The sequence below is a fragment of the Ammospiza caudacuta genome, chromosome 5, assembly GCF_027887145.1.
Source record: "Ammospiza caudacuta isolate bAmmCau1 chromosome 5, bAmmCau1.pri, whole genome shotgun sequence".
In the NCBI taxonomy this organism is placed as follows: domain Eukaryota; kingdom Metazoa; phylum Chordata; class Aves; order Passeriformes; family Passerellidae; genus Ammospiza; species Ammospiza caudacuta.
The window spans coordinates 72,296,876-72,319,999 of NC_080597.1; the positions used below are offsets into that span (position 1 = coordinate 72,296,876).

Here is a 23,124-nt window from a genome sequence, read left to right on the forward strand (position 1 = left end):
TTTTAATTAGGGTTTGCCAGCCAGAGGCTACAAGGTTAAGTCCCCTTGTTATCTCCATTCAGCAGGCCATTTCCCACCAATAGACAGTGGCCATTTCCACAGTAAATTTCCAATTTACCTCAATAACATGGCAAAAATTCAGTACACAATGTTATTTCTGAACTATTTGAAAACCCAAACTTTAAGAGGTTGCCATCAAGTGCCCCAATTAACCATTTGTTAATTTAACCATCCAGACATTACTACGTGTATTCACATTCAAGGGTTATTTTTCAGCTACCAAGCCTGGACACTCACACACACAACATTTATATATTTATTGTGTGTGCATATATATTTTATTGTGCGTGGAATATGAGATCATATCTATTTTATTATGTGTGAACTATGGACTCCTTTCCTTCATGAACAGACTGCCACACTGGATGAGAGCTTAGTCTATGTCACAGGATTTGGTCTATTTAACTCAATCACTTTGCATTTATATTTTAGGTGTTCAGAAAAAGCTGTTCTGAAATGCTTGTATTTGCTGCCATGGTCAATGGCAGGACCTTGATTATCCTCTGTGGGGCACATATGCACTGGAGGAAGATGGTTTAGTTGGGCACCTAGAATTTAATCAGAAGTAATTCAAGGACACTGGATTTCATTTCTTTATGTTTCTGAAGGGTTGGGAAAAGCCTTTCCAGCACTCTCTCACTCACTGTGTCACACGGGTGCAGGTGGTCTGTTGGGAACACACTGCCAGCTTCAGGACCGTAAATCACAATTAGAAGAGGACAGGACTAATCAGATTTCATGCCTTGTGGTGCAAGGAAACAAGAAAGATTTCCATGGCCTCTTACCTCACCCTATGAAACATGGCATTGATTGGCATGCCATGGAGCGAGGTCTTCCCAACCCACAGCTACGAGCAAACTATTTCTGTTCTACCCCACCGAGTCCTGATATTCAATCATTCCCTTCTTACTGGAGCTGTGGTATCTCTGGGAGGGAAAATATAGAGAGGGGGATGTTTCTATAGCTAATGGCTTGAAATAACTTCAGTTTGTACACCCAGCTACCTAGCTACACCAAAAAATAGATAGTTTTGTAAAAACAGCCAGCCTACAAGACACCTCGCACTTATTTATCAGCTCTGGTTTCAAAATGTCAGGAATTACTGACAGAAGGAAAGGGGAGGGAGAGAGAAGATCTAAGAATTTGAGCTGCTTCTTCAAGGCTGCCTTCTCACCCCCTAGAGCAGATTAATGAGTGACTGGGGAAAGGCTGCTGGAAGTAATTTCCTTCTCCAGGCAGAATTGGAGTAAGGCACCCAGCCCTGGCATGGGAGAAATTTTATCACATCTGCCACGTTGGCTGAGAGAACATCTAAACTCACAGGGAGAACATCTAAACTTACTCCTTACCCCTCTCCCACCACAAACTGAATGAGAATTCTGAAAAAGCAGTCAAATGTGATAGGCCTCCTCCTTGATCCTGGCCATCCCAAACCTAGGGCTTGCTGCTGGAGTGACTGAATATTTGAAATATTTAAAAAAGCTCAGCTCTGCCTCATTTCAGCTCCTGCTGCATGTGATTCTTCTCATCTCAGGTTTTTCTAGAAGTGTTGAGAAACATTCAGTCAGGAGTTCTTGCACAGCCTAATACAACATCAACTCCTGACTGAGAAGTGAAGGAGAACATTTTTATCTATGGAAGCTTCAGGTAAGGTTCACACCTACACAAGAAACCTCCCTTGTGAAACCACTGTGCTCTACCAGAGGATTTAAAGTGAAGCCAAAGGGAGATGCAAAATGCAGAGACATTGTTTGGAAGTCTAAAACCAGGGTTTTGACACAGAAGGAGACCCAAGAGATTTCCAAAGCCACCCAAGCAAGCGCAGTGCTGAGAGCGCTGGCTGCGCAGCTGGTGCTGTAATGGTTGCACCACAGCTTCCCAGGACACTGTAAACAAGTTTTTCTTCAATTTCTGTAAAGAAACAAAAGTGAAAAGCTGCCAAATACTCCTGCAAGGAGTAGTTGGGATCCTCTGAGATGAAAGCTTCTATTTAAAGAAAAGATAAGGCTTGAATAAAAAGCTATGGAAATTGAAGTGTGATAAAAATAAGCTCTAGTTGGGTTAAAATGTTTCTAGCTGAGATTGCAAAGTAGACTTTTCCTTTTCCTTTCCTGCTCTAATACAGCCCAGTCTGAAGGAAAGAGCATCCTGGAAAACAGCCTTCTAATGAAGACATCACACAAAAATCTGTCTTGGTGGCTAAAAAACATTTAATCTACAAACTAAATTGTACATCAAATTGTTTACTGTAGTGACATCTGGTTGTTAAGTATTACCTAAGACACACAATGACAGGTCTGAGACCAAGTGCAACAATTCAGTCTAAAGAAAATAACTTGAAAAAGCCACAGTGAAGCTCTTCAGTTTATGCATATCAAGGTAACAAGAGGCACATCCTGTAACTGTCTCAGCTCTTCAGCTCTACTGATTTGACTACTGACTAGATGACAGGTTGTAGATTTTAAATTTCCTGAAGTTCATGGTTCCCTCGAAGCATTTCTAATTGGACATTCAATTACCCACCCTGCAAAGCACAGACTTCAGGAGTGGAATTTACACAAAGCCAGAATTAAATGGGTACCAAAGACCATGCTCTCTAACTGTGCCTTGATGATCTTCTTGTTGGAATAGAGCCTCTTGCAAATTATTTCATTTCAGGATTGCCTCTTGGGAGGGATTGCTGCAAAACTGCAGTAATGGAAATCTGAGATGTAGCCACTGGCCAAAGGCCAGCAGAGACATTGGTCAGTTGGATGTGTTGCTTCCCTCCCAGCTGCAAAAGAGTTTCAGCAAGGGAAAACAAAATTAAATGTGCCATAATGATTGGAAAAAATGAAAATGTTACCACATTGCAGCAAAAGGCATAAGGCACGGACGTGCTTCTGAAGAGCTATTGAAAACACAGCACTTCCATGTCCTTGCTTCCCATCACTTACTGATACACTATTCAGAAAGTAACCCTTAATCTAGGGTGTTGCCACAGCTGGCACTTCATATTACTTTGGCTCAGAAAGGAGCAGTAAATATACAGAGGAAAGAAAACCCCAGCATAAAAGTCCCTCACCTATCCTTCCCTGCAATTAATTGTGATGCAAATACTAATTTTCTTTTACTAATTCATCCAGAAAACCCTTGAATCTGAAAGTTCTGAATGGATTTTCAAGAAATTAAATTGCCTCACCATGGTGTATCTCACTATTCCATTTCTAACCTGCTCTTAAAGCAAAGAAAGAATGAAAAAAACAATCCTTGTAATCAATGTCTGCAGAAATGTTTGCTTGTCCCATGTGCCTGGCAATGTTTTGTTAAAAAATCATGCAATTAGGAGCCTAGAAGATGTAGAAAAATGCATTTTGAGCTTTCTCACAATTTTCATGGTATATCCAACTCTCTCTACATGTTATTAGCAGGTTTTTTCAGTGCATGCTATTAACCCAGTTGACTTCTTTCTGGTATCTGATATATAAATCTGCACTTAGCAATACAGCAGAATAATTTGTTATGTGGTGCTCCTGTGATAAGGATAAGAGGATTTTTTTTATCATCATTACAGATGGTAATAATTCCTAGAGTGATACAGAGATATTGATCCACTGATCTAAAAAAAGCATTTTACAAAGGCAGAGGAGCATCAGTACCCTTATTTTAAACAACAGGATAACAGAGATGATGAGTGACCAACTCACCTATGGTCAATACAGCACATCAGTGGCACAGCTACACAGCTACAAATCAAACTTGGGGATTTCTGGCTATTTTTGCACACTCCAGCTCTCATTGCCTGGCTGTCTGTGTTGGCATCTGTGGTCATGTAGACATTACACAGTGCTGGGAGTCAGTAGGTCTGAAAGTTTCCTTAAGCCGTCTACAATGAGTGATTTAAAATCTTAATCATCTGAGGCAGTTTCACTTCTACTTTTTCATTATAATGAAGCTTAGCACATGATATCACAATCATGAATTTTTGTGAAACATATTTAGCTCTTCAGAAAAAGTGCTGGATTAAACAACCCTGCAGGCTGAATCCTTCTCTCTGAATAAAGAATATTGTGCAGGAAGTGGCAAGCTTCTTTAGATATCCCATGAACCCTGCTCAAGAGGCAGCCAGCCTCCGTGGCTGTTGGGTCCCTGGGTTCTTTATCTCTACAGCCAACAGGGTATTTTTAGTTTTTAATACCTTTCACAGCTAGGAATTATTCGCTGCCAGCCAGCTAATTTCACAGGGACTATCCCAGAGCCTTTGCAAGGCAATGCCCTATGGTTGCTGACTATTCTTGTGGCTGATTGAAATATAGCAAGTTACAGGTATAAACAATGGTTATTTATTTCTTAACAATGGGGGAAAACATGACTCAGCCAAAAAGAAAATCTCAGTTTCTTTAAAATACACTGCTGCACCACTGGAGCTCTGTGTCATTACTTTAGCCTCATTTTAGAGCTGACTTTCAAACAGCTGACAATAGGAATTTGGAGTGGAAAAAGTGACAGTCCATTATGAGTAGTGACAGCAATGAGTGTGACTTTAATATTAAAGTTCTGTCAACTCTTGGTTAGGAACTACAATAGAAACAATGAGCTCCATCTCTCTCCCCTTCTCCCTTTATCTCAGCACTTATATCACACTCATCACAAAGTGTTACATTTCCCCTGAATGCCACAGGATGGGATTTCTCCTTTCTACTGGAGCCCATGTGGTACAATGCAACCCTAAATCCTGCCTGTGAGTGAAAAGCAGACTGTTACCCTCCCAGTGGTAAAGTTGCTGATGTAGTGTAGATGGGCTAAAATAAAAGTCAACCAAAACCTTTTTAGTCTTTACTAAAGAAAAAAAATCCAAACCCAGTCCAAACCAAAACTGTTTTACTGAGTCATGTAACCTGGAGCTATTTCTTGCAACTATCTGCTGGTAATGCAGATTATTTGCCTGAACCCTTTAAGAAAGCTTAAAAGCTGGCATAAATACCAAGTAAGATACTGTTCAAGCTTTTTTCATCTGAGATACCATGAGATGTACCTGCCAGGCAATTAAAAAGGGATACCAAACAGAGTTTACTGGACCATATTTCTATCTCACTGCTGTGAGCACTGAACTGAGCTCCTGAAGGCTCTGGCATGGCAGGTCAGGGTTTTCCTCAGACAGTGACTATTTTTCATTCACCCCTCTGTGTCTAGGAAGGAAGCATATCTGGATGGGTGATGAGTAAATAAATAATGTTTGTGGAAAAGGGAATTAATATCTTGGAAATGGTAACATGAATTAAAACTCATTAATGATTGGAGCTCTTTACAAAGATTCAACAGTGTAAATTCTCCCTCCTGAAGCAGTTTTTCACCTTGTGCTTTTTCAGTCAAGCTCCCTCCTCTGCAGATGTCCCTCAACACTTTTCATTTCGACTGCAATACCAACCATTTTCACAACACTTTGCCTTCTCTCATGGAGTGGTGGTTTTGTGAAGCTGATAAAAATCTGCCTGAAAAACCTGGTTGGCGCAGCTGAACCCATTTTGAAGTGTGAACATGGGTGTGTAGAAAGCAATTCGAGTTTAACAAGGCATGAGGCATGAGGGCATGATAGAATATCAGTCGTGATTGTGACCGAAATGAACCCGAGCGGCGCAGAGGATGCAGCTCTGCTGTGCTCGCTGGTGTGTGACCTACCTGGACTGAGATCTTCAGCCTCCAGCAGGAGAGAGCAGCACTGTAGCTGTGCAGCTGTGCTGGCCAGCACACAGCTCTGCCCTGCCTGATACATTGGAGATGTGGCTTAGGAATTTCAGCTCCTGATTGTTGTGAGATTGCTGTTCACAGCAGAACAAAACCACTCCACCAACCTCTCTTACTCTGCTGGATTTCATAATTAGCTTTTCTATGCTCCTATACTGAGTCTGTTGAATTAAAGCAAGTATGCAGTGGGATTTTTATGGATCCCAGGAAAGATCCATTTCTTTGTTGGGTGATGCTGACAAGTCAATTAAATCTTTTTTTGGGGCTCAAAACATCTGATGTGCAGATCTTGTTATTTCAGCAGTTAATTAGCTCCTTTCCCACTTGTGTCTTCCATCATCCCTTCCTTGTGCTGCTCACACAATGAAATCAGTGAAAATCAGAAATACTTATTTTGCCTCAGTCTAGGAAGATAATGGCAACACTCTATTCCATCAGTAAACATTCCTTATTGAGCTATTGATTTAACCAATTTTAGACCTGTGCCCTAATCTTCCCCAAGGCAAAAACCATGATTGTGAGGCTCTACTTGCCTGAAGGGACAGCTGTATCCCAGCCTCAAAAATTTGGGGACCACAAAACATAATTGTAAGTGCATAATTTTCTTGGGGCTCCCTATTTATTGTAAGAGTGACTTTGCAACAATTCCTTATTGTTCAGAAGTAGTACAGTACATTCTTCCAAGCAGTGCCATGATATATAGGAATACCTGCACTTCCTTTGCTGAAATTTATAGATGTTTTATAGAAACTGGAAACCCCCATGCACAAATTGTTGCACAAAATTTTGTGTATCTTATTGTCTATTAGAAACAAATAGATCCAAAGTTAAAGAAAAAAAAATCTAAATCGATACTCATATCTATATGCAAAGTGGTAATAGATATGCATATCTATTACCTTTTTCTGTGCCTTTTGAAAATGTAATAAAATGCATAAACTGTGTACTTTCTATGTATTTGTTTTTCCTATAGATGTGATGTTTTTCACAGCTCCACAATTAAGATTACTTTACTCTCTGTGCCATTAAATGGCTGTGGCAGGTTACAACAGCATAATCCTGCACTGAGGGATGGGACTATCCTTATTTCCTTTTCTACTCAGCAACCCCTGGCACTGATGGTCTGAGGAGGTTCATGCTCTGAGAATAAATTCAAGTCCACATACCATGGAGTTAAGATGCAGTCTGTATCATCAATATACATTTATCTTTCTTTTCAATAGGTTTTCAGAAGGCCTTTCCCTAAAAGGTACTTTTGCACTCAGAAGGGATCACTGGTTATTGAAATCTGTGCAGCATTTCATTTCCAAGTTCAGGTTGGCCACTTGACTACTCTTGATGGTGATGCTTAACACCTCTGCCCTGGTTTTTGGGTTGTGGTAGAGGCGCCAGATTAAAAAACTCTCTTTACAAACTTTTGTCCAGGCAAAGCTCTCAGGTCCAGGGTAAGCTCTTTGTTTCTCACTTACAGCAGACCTATGTTTTGCATAGAGTTACAGAAAACACAGGAATGGAGGAGATAGTGCTACAACGAGGGCCAGTTCCCATCACCCTTCATGCCCTCAAGCAGTCATTTACAGTCCTGTCCTTTTAGGTGGTTTTCTTTGGCCTTGTGCTACAAAGCAGAAATGGGGTCAGGGGAGCAACTTTGATTTTGTGAGAGCAGAAAACTGAGGGTGTTTTCTCAGGGTGCAAAGGAACCTTTCCAGCTGACAAACAGGGTGATAACACAAGTTAATATGTTGGCACCGAGACCTTTCTGACACTGGAAATAAAAGGTGATAATTTCAGTCACTGTGAAAAGTTCACGTGGGATACCCTCATCACGTGGGACGTATTACAGGGTAACCTCGCTGCAGACAGCAGCTCTGCCTACCTTGGCTGTGACATAAAGCTCCCAATTAGCACTTAAGGAAAGAGACTTTACAGGCTGCACACTCACCTCGGCTCAGCCCATCTGGTCCCCGGAGGATTCGGCATTCTTCTATCTGGCCAAACGGAGAAAACATCACCCTGATATCATTCTCATTACACTTCTTCGAAACCATTCCTATGAACAATTTTCTGTCTTCCACAGCTAGAAGATAAAAATAATGAATGAGCAAAGGCCATTTCATCTTTTTGCTGTGATCAATGCTTCATTACCACATCAAACCAAGCTCCAGTCATGTGAGTCAGGCTCTGTAACTGAAGACAAGTCCTAAGGCAAACACTTTATACTTACAACCTCCCTTCCCCCTTCCTTCCCCACCCCAAATATCTCATTTTTCTCTCTCTGTCTCCTTTTTTTTTAGTGGTGCCTGCTGTTTATAAAACATATTAATTGGCTGTCTTAGTCACTCTGCATACACCTCCCCTTCACGGCTTCTAAAAGGAAAATATCCTCCGTTAGAGACACTTTTAAAGATATCTTTGCATAGATTCTAATTCAGATAAATTCCCTCATCCCCCTCATGTGTGAAAGAAATCATGATGGGGTGAGGGTGAAGAAGGGATTGTGCAGGTAACGATACAAGCTAATGAAAAATATTCCTGAGAAATGTTTTGAGAGCAGCTCCTATCTGAGCTTTCAATTTCAGCCAGCTTAATGCACGGCACTGGAAAGGCAGATGTGCAATGACTGCTCTGGAAAAAGAATGCATTAAATTTTTCTGCTTTGTTTTTCTTTTTCAGTGCCACAGCCCTCTGCCCTTCAGGAAGACACAAGACATAATTCAGGACATCACCTGAACACCCTCTGATGCGTAATGATGCTGAGTTTGCAAAAATCCACCATGAAAAACGTGCTTTACCTGAATTATTGGTAGAATATTTTCTGCCTGCACTGTCACCAGCACCAGCACAAACTGGACTGCTGCAGCAGGATGCACACAGCCCTATTAATCAAACCCAAATTTACAGGTCTAAAGCTAGGGACTCTTGTCAAAAATGAAAGAGGTCATCAAAACTTAATTCACTCTGGAAAAACTTAAAAATGTTAAGGCACCCACTCATCTATATTAAACCAAAAATCTAAGTGCTCATTATACAGTACATACACCAGTGCTTTCTTCTTCTCTGGAAATGGCATGTAAATCCAATTCCCTGTTAATGAGCAGACTGTCAGGGTTTGTGGGGAAGCAAAGAGGGAAGGAAAGCTTTACTCCAGAGAGTCTGCAGTGCACTTACTTATTTCTATTATTGTGCAAATTATTTTTGTAATGAAGTATTTTCATTTCTGGGCTTCCAATAAAAAAAAAGAAAGAATCCTCCCTTGCTCTCTAACTCTGTCTCCTGTATTAGTATGAGTTTGTCATATGGAAAAAATTGCAGCTGAGGAAGAAGGAACTGCGTCCATTTTTTTCTAGGATTTTATGTCTGCTATACTTCAACATTTTCAGTGCATTTAATAATTTCAAGAATAACAGGAAGAGGTTCATGTTTATTGATCACGAGAAGCGTTTGAAGTAATTTTCTCCTTAAATCGCTGACTTTAAAAAGTATTTGTAGCTTTTATATAAGCAAGCACCAAGCCCATGCATTTTTCAGAGCCCAAAACAGAGACCAGCCCCTGCAATCCCAGCTTCTCACTCTACAAGCTTGCAAGAAAATTGGTGTGAATTTAACACCCAGGGGAAGATGTTTTCTTCAGCAGAGATTCCTCAAGACTGAACATTTTCATTCACACTTTATATTGAGGTTCCACACGCAGGTGAACCCTCCAGAAAGGGTTAAGAAACGATGAATGCATGGCATGAGCCAGTTATATACAGATCAGGAGCTGAATATGCGTGATTGCAAATAAGACCTGCAAGTTGGAATATTTATATATATACGTATATGTCTTATTATGAAGCTTTACATCTGATTCATAATATATAGCTGACCTTGATGCTGCTAAATATTATTTTAAGGGTGGGAAACCTGAATTGCGTTTCTCACAGCTACAAGAGGAGTGCAGTCAGACACTTCTGCTGGTGGAAGGATGTCTATAACCTAGCTGCAGACAATTCCTATATTGCCCTGAGCAATTTCTTTGAGGATGTTCCCTGGCAGCCTGTCCCCTCGACAACAGCCACAGATTATGGCCATAGTGCAGGAAAGGTTTTGAGACAAGGGGCCCAGCTGGGCTGCCAGGCCTGGATTCTCCACACCACTGAGGTCAGGCTGGGTGAAGCCTTGGTGCCAAGCACATTTCCAAGCATTCCCTTCTGCTCACAGTGTTATGAACCTCTTATTTTGTGTCTCTGTGTCAGCTAGTAGCAACCAGTTTAAATTTGATCTTAGGCTTGAAATAGTGTGCAGGTCTACCTTAAGGGTGGCTAGGCTCCAACTCTCTTTTAAAAATAGCTGCTGGCTAAGTTGGACAAATGCCTGCCACAGCATCCCAAAGGAGGTCCCTTGGGTCCTCCTTTGGTGCCAGGACAAAGCCTCAAACCAAAGAGATTCACGTGGAGACTCAAAAGAAATGAGTTGTGAACAGAAGGCTTTGTTTTAATTTTCCAAAGAGTAGCAGGCGACAAACTCCCTATCGGCCTCCTTCGGTTCTGGTAGTAAACCTATAAATATGCCATTTAACTAACATGATTTGCAGGTTTCCAGCTTGAGGGTGATTTTATAGTAAATTAAACATCCAGCTTCTGTGTACTGTACATCTTAAAAATGCAGATTTCATGAAGAATGCTCAGAGTACAGAAAACATATTGATATGATGACGTGCTCTGCATTCAGTACCATTAGTCAGTGCTGATCAGTGTTGAAGCTTAAGAAAATTACTATTCTTTTTCTGGCTAGAGGCCCAGCATAAAAAACATTTAAAGTGACAATTGTCAAGATCAAAATGACATGTTTTCACTCCATCTGATAGAACATCTGATATTATTAGGCTGAAAGAGTTTTTCCCACACAGAGAAAGGAATACTTTTCCACCTCAATAAGACTGATTTTCAAGAGTTATTTCTGCATTTTTGGCCAGCCCCTTCTTTCTTTCTAAAATGAATTCTTACCAGCCACACAGGCAAGGTGTGAGAATCAGACAACAGAGTGCATGAAGTGTGGGTCAAATGCTTTTAGAGGTGAGCAAACTTCCCTCTGGATCTGCCCCACCTGTGGATTTTCCTGTGTGATTTGGATTTCTCCCACAGATTGTAAAATGAGGATTAAACACACCTCACCCAGCAGAGCACTGAGGCTGGGACAGGTGCTCCTGCTTAGGGAAAGGATAGCAGCCTAAACACATCTGGCCTAACTTCAGTGACCTACAGGTTTGGTCTCAGCTCAACTGGTTGTTGGCAACGCCAAGAGATCAGCTCCTTCAAAGAGTGACAGGTCTCATCTCTCCCAGCAAGGTGGCAAGGTGCATGACAAGGCATTTCTCCCTTTGTCATGGGAGTCTCTCCCCTGCTACTGAGAGTGGATTACAGATTGTTTTTTACACTCACTGAGTGGATTGACAGATGCTGTTACCTTCCAGCCAGCTCCCAGATCCTGGGCATCATGACAACATGTAGATGTCCTGAGCTCCAGCTGCAGGGACATCAGGAATGAATGAGCTCTGAGGGGCTGGACAAAGCTTGGGAGCTGCCAGTGCTTTGGGCAATGAGAGCAGGCAAAGCAAAAGGCTGGGGGAAGGATAACAGTGTGCAAGGGCCAGCACATGTACACGTATCTCAAAAGCACTTCACTGCTGCTTGATAACTCTCTCTCCCACCCTTAGGGTAGGTTTCAACAATTCAAAATCCAGAACAATCAAAACTTTTTTAGCCTACGTTTGACATCATTATTTCTGAACCTCGCTTATGGGCCTAGTTGAACTTTCTGACTATTTTACACCACTCTGGGGGAATGAAGGAGATGCAACTGTTTGGAAGCAGCAGGTAGGATGGGGTGGCTGAGGGCCCCTACTTGATGGACAGAAGCAGCCAGAAGGTCACTGTAAACAAGGCCTGAAGTTCAATTTATAAGAAGGAACGTGTGAAACCACACAGTTTCTTGATTAACACATTATGGGGTTCACCTTTAATCCATCCCAACACATTACAAATGCAGGCTGGCTGTGCTGCCAGGGCAGTTCAAGTGACACATCCAGTGCTAAGCCTGCTGGATTTGGGCTGGGGTTTGCCAGAATGCAGGAGCACTGCATGAAGAGGAACAGACACCTGTTTTCAAATGAGCAGAGTTGCTCTTTTAACCCTATCAAGGCTAGCACTGCCATCACTAGCACACGTGCCTGGGCATTGTGTTTGAACCCACAACTCTGCCTGAGCCATCAAAGGTTATCTGAGATGAAATCTGTCTCTGCTGGGAGGGGAACTTTTCAAACTGAGCCTCCTGTCTTCTGACAGCACTACATCCATCTTGCAGAATAACATCCTGAAGGGTCTAATTTTTTAGCTTTACTCAATTTGCTTCAGTAATGAGCATTTCTTGCAGGCTGTATTAGATTGCTTGTGCTAACCCAGGAGGATAAAGGAGTAGAGATTATTTTCTGAATGCTACAAAAGAATTAAACCCTGTAATAATTGTGGGAAATCTCCCTGAAGATTCCACACAACTTTTATTTTCACTCCTCTAAACCCCCCAAATTCTGACAGATCAAAATGATAACCCTTTATTGTACATTTCTGAGGAGTCTAGTCAGATAAAGAGTGAATTTTCTCCCCAGAAGATGCCTTCTCTTTTGAGCAACTAGATAAATAGTTAATTATGTATAAATGGTGTGGAGGTTTGGGGTTTTTTTTGGTTTGGTTTTGGTTTTTTACTCCCATATAGAAGGGAAAAGGTGAAATTAGACATTTTATCCCTAGCTGTAAGCCTGTGAAAACCCCTTGCATACAATCTGTCAAAGTCACACCTGAATCCGGAGCCTGCATTAATTATCAACTTTTCTATGTGTTAGTGCTAACATATGGCATCTAATTACTACCTCCAATTCAGCAAAGTTGTGCCACTTAGAATTTCAAAATTATTTTTTATATTTTCTACTAATGAAATCAATAAAAATAAATTTTAAGATTACTCAGCTACCCTCCTCCCTACTTTATTTTTTTAAATGGAGAATTTTGTCATTTTCCCTGAAGCAGTGATGCTTTGATCCATTTAAGAGCATACTGTCTGCAGGATATGTGCCTGAAAGTATTGACTGTGCTCAAATCCAGATCCAAGACATTTAAGCATTTGCAAATTGTAGGATGTTAATGGCCACAGACAACTTAGAGCCAAGCAGGTGTTTGTAAATTTTTCACCATTAGACTGGAGGAACCCCCTTTGTTTGAAAAAGGGAAAATGTCCTTAAAAGGATAAATACTGTGAGTGCTGAATCTAGTAATGGTGGAGCCTTCAAAGTTAAAAGATGCTTCTTTAGCAGAAAATCCTTAACCAAAACTTTATAGACAGGTTAAAACAACCTGCACACAGGTGATCCGACCAGGAGACACTAGAAGATTCATCATCTGCAAATCTTCAAGAGATGTTTTTCAACATAAGAAAGCTTTTCAGAATCCCTCTGGGTACACAAATTAATTAAATCTGAGGGCAAGTCTTGCCCCATCAACTCTAGGTGCTAAAAACTTGGTTGAAGAGATCAAGATTTGCTTCATCTGCATGAGCAGAGAAATGACTCTGACACATTGTAGGCAGGGAATGAGCCACTGGAATGGGCTGCCCAGAGGAGCTGTGGATGCCCCAGCCCTGGAAGTGTTCACGGCCACGTTGGATGGGGCTCTGAGCAGCCTGGTCCGGCTGTGCTGCAGGTGTCCCTTCCATGCCCATCTCTCATTTTCCATGAGGTGAGCTTGGCCTCTGGTGTCAAGGGACAGATTCTCAGGTGACCCAGACATCTAAGGGCAGGAACAGTGATGGAAAAGGAGGAACATTTCATCCTGGGAGGTGCTGGCTTGGATGCTCATTCAAAGCTTTTTCACAAGAGACTCAATATGGGGAGAGGCATTTAATCACACAGCAAATTCTGTTCTTTGCAAACCTCTGTAAATTGAATGAGAGGACCTGTCCTTCCTCCCTATGGAACTTGAACAGGTCTATCAATCCTTCACAAACATCTAGAAGCTCAGAAGAACTGTAGAGTGTTCAACTTGTCCTACACATCTTTGCACAAGAAATTTTTGACCAAGAAAATTTCTTAAATCTCTTAAATCTTCTTAAATCTGAGAAACACCACTTTACCCACAAAATCCACTGGGATCCTCCCATGACTCAGAAATCAGAGACTTGAGTATTCCTCAAAAGCTCAACCAGCACGGATCATGAAAACCAAGATGCCTTGGCATGTCTTTTTTCTTTTCCCCTTTGAACTTACCAATCTGGTTGAATAGGTACAGTTTACAGTTTGCTGTTGGCATGGATAATGTACCTCCTCAGATGGATAGCCTGGAGCATATGGGAAACATGTGCCAAACAAACCTCCACATCCCCCACGCTGTTGTTTTTCCTCTTTCTTCATCTCCAAGCTGCTGGCAAACTGTCACCCACTCATGAACCCCATGCCTACACCCTGCCTTTCTGAGGAGCTGTACCATTATTACCATCATCGTGGTATTAGTTTGCCTTCTGTTTCTCCAGTCGATTGAAAAGAAAAAATAGTTCACCACCCCTTGAACATGCCTATCAGAAGTTCCCACACCCTTCAGGAATCTAAATTTAAAAAGGTGTTTAATTTGACAGTTGGAACCCCTGAACTGACAATTTGTTTTTTCCCCAAAAATACAAAGAAAGGCAAGGGAAAAAAAAAGGTGAAAAACTCAATCCCTAGTACTTTTTATGCTTGGAATAGATGCCAGAAAATAAGAGAGTATTCCCACAGTGCAAACAGGAGTTTCATGCAGATAACCCTAGACTAACAGCAGCAGCCAGGAGCCAACCTACCCTGCTTTCCAAGCAGGCACTACTTGCAGAGAAGGATAGAATTTGCACAATTCCCCACAGTGTTTTTCCAATATGTTCAATCTCCTTTAGAAAGAAACACTTCAGGCAACGAACAAGTAACTTGCTGGGAGTCAATTTTGGCCCATTGCCTCTTATTTTTCTAATTTGCCAAGGAAATTGAGGTGAAATTTGTCTTTGAAAGAAGAACCCATGGAGGCCATACTTAGTTCAGGCCAGCGTTCCTGCGCCTAAGGGATAATTGTGCCCACTGCTAGCACTAAATACTACGGACTGGAGTCTGGATTCCAACAGCAACGTTCTCCTTGGCCACAGTGGGGCCTGAAAACTTCAGTCCTTCTGCCCTTCCAGATGCCTTGGCCTCTATTCTGAGCACTCAAAAACAGCAAAAAATCACTGCTAAAAATCTTTGGGAAAATGTTTTTCACCCAGAGGGTGGCTGGGCACTGGAATAGGCTCCTCAGAGCAGAGGTCACAGCACCAGACTGACAGAGGTCAAGGAGCATCTCAACAATGCTCTTAAGCACATGGTGGGAATTTTGGGATTGTCCTATGGAGGGCCAGGAATTACTTTGGGAATCCTCATGGATGGATATCTATGCTTTCCAACTCAGAATATTCAATGATTCTATGATTCCAACCTGAGAGAGAGAACACCCCCTCCCATACAAATGGGTGACGGTTCATATTTCCTGTGCTCACGGCCACTTTTGTTTGGAGAGTTGTCATAATGGGAAACCTAGCATAATGTGAAGTTTTAATTTCCTTTCAAACTTCATAATCCTTGGAGAAGCCTGAAAAAGGGATGCACTACAATTAGCAAAAAAAGAAGCCTTAAAAAAGCCTTGCGGAGAGATTTAGAGCCCAATCATAATTTACATTTGCAGGTATGCAGATCTCTAAGTGCACGGCTTCTGCCCTGATTACTAATTAATGAGGTGCAAAGATGCCTGTTGGAGGAACCAGCTCTGATTATGTGGGCCTTAAGGGAAAATTAAGCTCTTGCAATCTAAGAAGGCAGATGATATCTTTAACATATATTTTAGAAAATTACAGGAACAAATCAAGGGGCAAAATATACACGTATATATTTTTAAAGAATCACACGCTGCCAAGTTGCACTACCATTCGATTATCTTATTTCCCTGAATATATAAACCTGGCATGTTTAATAGATTTACCTTGCCATCTATTTTGCATGTCATATACATCCACTTAGGCAGTACCCTAGTATTCCAAATGGATATTACTGTCTTTATAGCATTCATTTTTCAATCGTTTTGAGGAATAAGTATACAGAGAGCTCCAAAGTGGGCTTCCTAGCTCATAATGAAGCATATGATTAAACCTAAATTTGGCTCAGATTCAGAATGGCATCATTGTGTAAAAAGGTACTTTTGGCAAATGTTTAAGGCTGATCATACACTTACATAATTTGTTAACACAGGTATGCCTTTCTGTTTCTTTTATTTTAAATTTTCAGCATCAATATTTTATCTTCATCTTATCAATCTCAGGTGCTCCCACAATACCTCACTGTTAGGAGAACCCAAGGGAAGGATGTATGCAGTGAGGTAGGTCATGACATACAGCAGGTACAAGGAAGACCCGTTTCTGAGGACATTTCCTTCCTTCTTTAAAGCAGAAGATAAAAGGGAGTTCAGAGCAGCTCAACACCTTCCCAGCATGTCAGGTGTAGGGAAAGTGCCTATTATTTTCACCACAAAAGGAGCAAAGCAAAAACTGTACAATGTTGTGCTTTAGTTTAGAGAAAGACACAATTAAGTAAAAATAAATTGAACACATACCATTTGACTTTTCACTATCTGCAGGTTTCATCTGAATAGGATGATGCATCTAAAAACAAAAATGAAAGAGAGTAAGGCAGGTTGGATAGTCATAAAAAATCAAGAGTGATGTTTTTAAAATTAATGAAGGATTAAAAAGAGACACAATTTAATATTAAACATGTTGAAATTATATCAATTCAGAAAAACATTGTATTATAGACTTTTTAGAAAAAATAAAAGGGTAAAGGAATATTTTATAATGAGGAAGTTTAAAAAAAAAGATCATTGGGCCCACAGGACTCATATAAATCTTTAATTTGCTGTATCTAGTTTCAGAAGACCTCTAAAGTTACAGCCCTCATTAGTTTATGGCATGCTTGGTTTCTGTTTTACCAACTTTTTTTTCCTTGAGCTCAACCACTGCCAAAACCAAGATGTAATTTTCAAGTAATTTAAGAACTAGCAAGCATTTCAAATGTACTCAGAGGAGTTGAGTTTGACAAATGAACTTTGCTTGTAATTAAAAAAAACCTGTGCTCATTCTTTTAGGACTGAAGAAGAAGAGATCTTGATTCCTAAAATAGCTTCCTATAATTGTTAATATCAATATCTCATGTTTTTCTTTTAGACTCCATTACACATTCATTCATAAAGCTTCCACAACACATAACAATTCTGGCTTCCATAAAAATTCAAAATCCTTTTTTCTTTTCAACCTCTTTCTCCATTCATGCCCCTCTTACTGCAAAGGAAACCAGCTCCTGTCTGCAGCGTTCTGTGCTGAACATCCCACCTTGGCACACTTGGGCTGCTGTGTCCTCAGCTTTCCCTACTAAATGATACTGCTTCCACACTGAATTGTTGATAGCTCCAATAAAATTTCCACAAATGCTGTTTTTATTCTTTCAGGGATAATAACACCACAGCAGTTCAGCTCCCTCACGATCAGAGTTTTCCTCAGGACATTGGTGATAGCCAGCCCTTGTGGTCACTGTGGTGTGTTCAGGGAAATTTTATTACAGCTTCTCAAAGGCCTCCAGAACTGACCTCACATTGAGATTCAATGTGGGAGATGTTTAAGCTTGCAAAAAAAACCCCATTTTTATTTTCTTTCTTGTTCTCTGCATAATTACTGGGATTTGACTGCACAAAACTTCCAGCAGCAGCAGGGCCACTGCCTTTTCTCTCCTCAGCAATTCCTTACCAATTCAGATGAACAGGTGAAAAAATGTATGATTTTTCTACTTTTCTATCATTTTTCAGTGCAGCACAGCTGTGTATTGCCTGAAAATGTCAGAGGCAATTCCATTTTCCTAATAAAAGATTGTTATGACAAACTCTGGGAAACAAAAACAGCTGAGCAGGAGAGAACATCCATGCCCCCATATCAAATATGCTTTCAAAGCTGCACAGAAACCCATGTCTGCATTGCTTTTGGTGAAGTAACATAACCACCAGGGAAAAAGTTGCTGGATTTTTCAGAAAATATAAAATATTGCTGTGAATGTTTCTGTTAGATTTATTAAAAGTCCAGAATGCTCCCTGGCCTTGCAAATCACTGTATTCCCTGTGCTGCTTGCACAACTCCCCAGTGTGTCCTAGGGAAAGGCAAAGCCACAATGTAAATGTAGTTGTCAGGATGCATAAATTTTCTTTAGTTTTAACAATTCTGCTCTCTTTAAATCATTTGTTTCCTAAATGGACTTTAATAGCCCAGCACTTGCCTGCTACCACTCTTATTAAATCAGTTTTATAGAAAAAAGGGAAGTTCCATCGTTCTCTGTCTTCTTTAGTGCTTAAGGTTTTTCTTGACATCAACAATACATTGGGCACTGCAGGAGACTTAGAATTTGTGGGAATGTGAGGCAGCATGTCCACTCAGCAAGCAAAAACAGAAAGAAGAAAAAGGGTCTAACTTGCTCCACGAAGCTGTTGCAGGTTACTGAGGTCTCTGAGGAGCAATGGAGTGGTGAGAAAATAGAGGGAAGAATGATAAGTATTGAAAATTCAGGAATATGTAGGATATAAGAGAAAAACCCAGCCCAATTTCAGGCCTTTTGTAGACAGGGAATCAATTGCTCTTTACAGATGTGTTTATGCGCCCCTAAGAGGAGATATTTTGAATAAAGGCTATTCTAACAACATAAAAAACCACTCATTTTTCAAACTGCCCAAAACAGAGAAACCAACTTGAGACCAAATTCACATGAAGAAGTAATTTTTGCAGCCCATGGTCACAACATAAAGATCAATGTTACCTGACAAGCACATTTACTGCATATCTAAAGTCATCCTCTTCAGTCACACATCATTACCCCAGATTCATTAACTCAGTAATCTGGTACATTCACAAACCAAGAGGCAAGACTTAACATGATGCTTCAAATAGGTTTTGACTTGATTTCAAAAGTTCCTGCTAAAAACTCATGGTCTTCTTCACACCATCAGGCTGAATTTGGGAGTGATGCCATTGTGCTTAAAATTATATCTGTGCAAAACCAATAAAAGATCCAGCTCAGGCCTGGAGAGTTTAAACTGCAGACTACCCCCAGAAAAAATGGATGTGATACACAAACCTGGTTTCAGCAAAGAGGAAAGTGGAAAAATACCTTACTGACAGTTTCCTAACATGAGAGGGCTCATGTTGAAGCTTGTTTAACCCTGACCATCACCAATTGATACGTTAACAACCTTTAACACTAGATTCAATAAAACATGCCATTTATAACCTGAAATGGGTTTTACAGAGTCACTGGTTCGCATCTCATTATTAAACTCATTGCTGACCTCTAGAGACAACTGCCGTGACAATACATATTATAAGCTCTCTACCCATAAAATATTTAAAGGTAGGTGTAAAAAAGAAAAGAAAAGAATGACTCTCAAAGAAGTGTGTAGTGAATAAGAAAATTAAAGGGGCAGAGACAAAAGTTAAATAGGTACTATCCTTTCACTCTACAATGAGCAAAAGACAAAATAATCCATTTGTTTTTATCTCTCTTGTATAACTGCAGGCTATAAAATAATAAAATAGCTGTGCTTTCCCAGGCCCTCCAAAAAAATTACAGATGATATAAAACTGTTTCAAATTAGATGCCACTCACTAGATTCATGTCATCTACTGAAATGAAGGATTTCCCATCTTATCAGGAAGCTGTTATTGTAACTATACATCACTTATGGATCTCAAGGTAAGTGATTTCTCAGTATGTCATGTTGTCACACAGAACAACAGGAAACATTTCCTTCTTTTCTTGCAGAAAGCTTTGCTTATGAAAATACAGTATTTATGAATGCACACTTACAATTAATAAAGAGGCAAGAACAAGAAAAATAACCTCAGCAAGTAATTTATTACCTTGAACATCATCCCGTGCTCGGCACACACAATAAACGGGAACAACACAGCACTCAGGCAAGTTCTTTCTGAGCATGGGCAGCTTCCCCTGGCAAGCACTGTGCATGGGGCTATCAAACCCAGGCTGGAGTATGGGCTGTGAGGGACAACCTCTCCTCATCAGTATTACAGAGAGTTCTACTGAACACACTTGTGCAGCAAGCAGGGCATGACCTGCCCTTCTACAGGTGCTCTGTGTCCATCCCAAAACACACCATGTCACTGTTTGACAGCTGAGAGCAGGCAAATGCCTCTTGCCCAAGGTTGCCAGTGCCTCATGGCAGTGCTGGCAGTAAAGTGGGGGCTTCACTGCTGCTTGTGCTGTCACAGAGGCCACCCAAAGCCCGGGGCCAGGAACGTCACTGCCTCTCCTTGGGCGCATCCCAAGCAGGGATGCTGAGGGAGTCCACGGGAATCAAAAAGGCAAAGAAACAGTTGTCAAACATGCAACCCTAAAAATCTCCCTGAAATTAATGAGAATCTGGCTGCTGGCTATGTCCAGGGCAGCAGCAGGACCAAGCCAAGGCCTAGAATTACAATGGAATAGTTACATCCTTTTTCCCCCCTCTTTTTTCTGAGTACATCTTGCTGTATGTAAACATAACATCATTAGAGAAAAAAACCACAGCAAAGCAACTCAATGCATCTCAAAGGCATGCCACCTCTCCAGCTTTAGAGCCTCAAAGTCATCTTTTCAACAAAAATAGCAGTACCTATTTACATTCTTGTCAAAGCCATGTGACATCTGCATGGGAGAAAACAAGCCGGCTAAGAGTCTATTTCTGGCAAAAATATTGCAAGGAAATTAGATTAACCTGGGTGGAATTCTATCTGGGAATTTGGAGTCTGTCGTGGTGATTAAGTCATCATTTCTGTCAGATTACTCTAATCAGCTGTCAAATACGATTCCACAACCCCATCTGTAACTTGGCATCCTCGTTATTCAGTCGATGTTACCTTCTGTATACAAAACAAACACCAAACAAGGAGGTGTGTGCAGTCTAGCATTTAGCAGAGTCATTAGCTGTGATTACTATTGTGTGGTTGCACGTTGCACAAGGCGATCAGCTCATGGTTTGTTTTGTTTAGTCAGGGGATGCTTCAAATCAGGTGTAATCTTAAGCCTGAGGTGTCAGGGGTGAATGGGTAAGAACTGTCTCCAGGCATGGATGAGCATGGGGTTGGCACATTCCAAGTCACCACTGCATCAACAGCAACTGCTTAAATCACATTTCAGAGCTGTCAATATGTTTGCTGGAAAGGCTTTTGGACACCTGCTTTCTATCAATTTTCTGAAGAGAAATGGGCATTCAGATATTCTGGGTAGGCTAAAGACTTCCTGTGAGCAGCAATTTCTGTGCGTGAAGCAAGGTTTGTAGGAGGAGGCAGTTGGCACTGGAAGTGGTCTGTATTGGCTGCTTTAAGATGTTACACATCAGTATGTCAGTCTTACACAGGACTTTGGTGATTAAAAGCAGGAGATGCCTTTCAGTGAAGATGAAGGAGCTGATGGCTCATTTTGCTGCAGCTGTGTTGAGTCTGTGAAATTTGGATATCCTCAGCATCTCTCAAATTCTGGCCACCTAGACTGAAAAACCTTTTTTTTTTTTTTATTTTTATGGTCCATTGCAAAAGCACCTTCATACATGATTACTACATCTGTTAGCAGCTTTTATTGTCCATTTCTGCCACTGTGGATGCACATGCCTTGCTCCTGTTACTTCTTGTGCCTTGAGGAAGGATAACCTCTTGGCAAGAAAGGACTCTGAATGGCCATCAGACCTGTCTGCACCTTCACCCTGCTCAGCATGGCAAAGACCACCTCCTGAAAGTCCTCTGAAGTTAAGCAGAATGTGACTTTTCACCATCAGAGCTGAGGGATTGTGTGAGGAGAACGCTATCTATGACTCCTCACTCCTTACCACTCCTGTGTTCATCTTTCTTTAATCCTTTAAAGCCACCAGCAGACTTCTAGAGCTTTTAGTCCTTTTCAGACCTGTCCCCATCCTCCCTTCCCTGTCATCTGCCCTGCCTAGAAGTTTCTAGCCATGACCCAAGTCAGTTTGTCCCTTACCTGTCACCCTCATAGACCACATCACAGAGAAACACCACACAAAATGGAGCTAAACCTCCCCCCAGGCAAAGGGTAAATTTGAAGAACTCAGGTTACTTTGGTAACTACCAAACCAAACAAAAAGCAATAGGATTAAATGATGACAGCTTGCATGTATCTTGTCATTTCTAGCACTTTGGGACTTGCTTCTTGCTAGCACTAATCACTGTTGAAGCCAAATGGGACTTTAGTATTTTCTACATCTCAGAACTGTAAAACGTCAAGAGAGAATGTGGGATAGAGAAGAAGAGACATTAGACCTTAATTAAACCCTAATTTTCTTTTTGGGTGAAGGATTATAAATACTGAGACTTTGGGAATCAATAGGAAAATTGAAGGGGAAGGAAATATTAAAAGGAGCAGCAGAGACAGGCTAAGAGCTCAGAAGAAAAGCACCTAAAGGGCTACCAACATGGAAACCAGTGGGAAAAAATTATATTCTTTGCCTAACTCTGGTCTGGAAATTAATTCAAAGCTTTCTTCTGATCCAATTAGTGAGTGCAGTTTAATTAGACCAGTAGTCCAAGGAAAAAACAAGACCAGCCAGGTTTCTGAGAACCTCTACTGAGTCTGGAAGTCAGGAGGGAATGTATTGACCTACCACAAGATTGGAGGAAGAAGAGAAAATACTCCATAAGCACCAGAGAATTAAATGATTTTCAATGTCTTTAGAGACCATTGCTTTTCTGCAATGGACTATTATGGGCAGATACCTTTATACCCCCCACCCCACCCCTCATTTCACCTTTTAGCTCCCCAGTTTTTCCATAGGATCTTTCAGAGGAGTTCTTGAATGCTCATTTCTCACATCATTTCATTGCCAGCTGGTTTTGCTTTTTTAAACTCTTGTGAGTCACAAGTAATATGAGTTTCCCAGAAGAGAAGGAGGTGTATTTTCCTATCGAAAGGAACTATTTAGAATGACTCCTCTAGGGTCAAACTAACTTGAATTACGCAGTCAATATCTGGCTAGTACTTTGGGAACTTCTCTGGGAACTGGGGATAATCTCCAGGGCCAAATAAATACTAGTGAATAAAAGAGGCAAAGGACTGCTCTCTGGATCTTAAAATAAGTGGTGTGGCACAGCTTGCATTTGCACAGCTATACTCCTCCTTCCACTCCAAACAGGATATCCTTGTCCATACAGTCCAGTGGGAACAGT

General features: G+C 41.0%; 1 protein-coding gene across 7 annotated transcripts in view; it reads right to left on the bottom strand.

Moving 5' to 3' along the window:
* The window catches only part of CELF2 (CUGBP Elav-like family member 2), a 548,030-nt gene that overhangs the window by 59,276 nt on the left and 465,630 nt on the right, over positions 1 to 23,124 (bottom strand). For all 7 annotated transcript variants that reach the window (XM_058804601.1, XM_058804598.1, XM_058804596.1 and 4 more), the window contains 2 exons: positions 16,470 to 16,518; positions 7,727 to 7,861 (listed from right to left, as the gene is read on the bottom strand). In XM_058804601.1, coding sequence (XP_058660584.1) covers positions 7,727 to 7,861; positions 16,470 to 16,518 — 184 coding nt within the window. The remainder of the gene's footprint in view (positions 1 to 7,726; positions 7,862 to 16,469; positions 16,519 to 23,124) is intronic.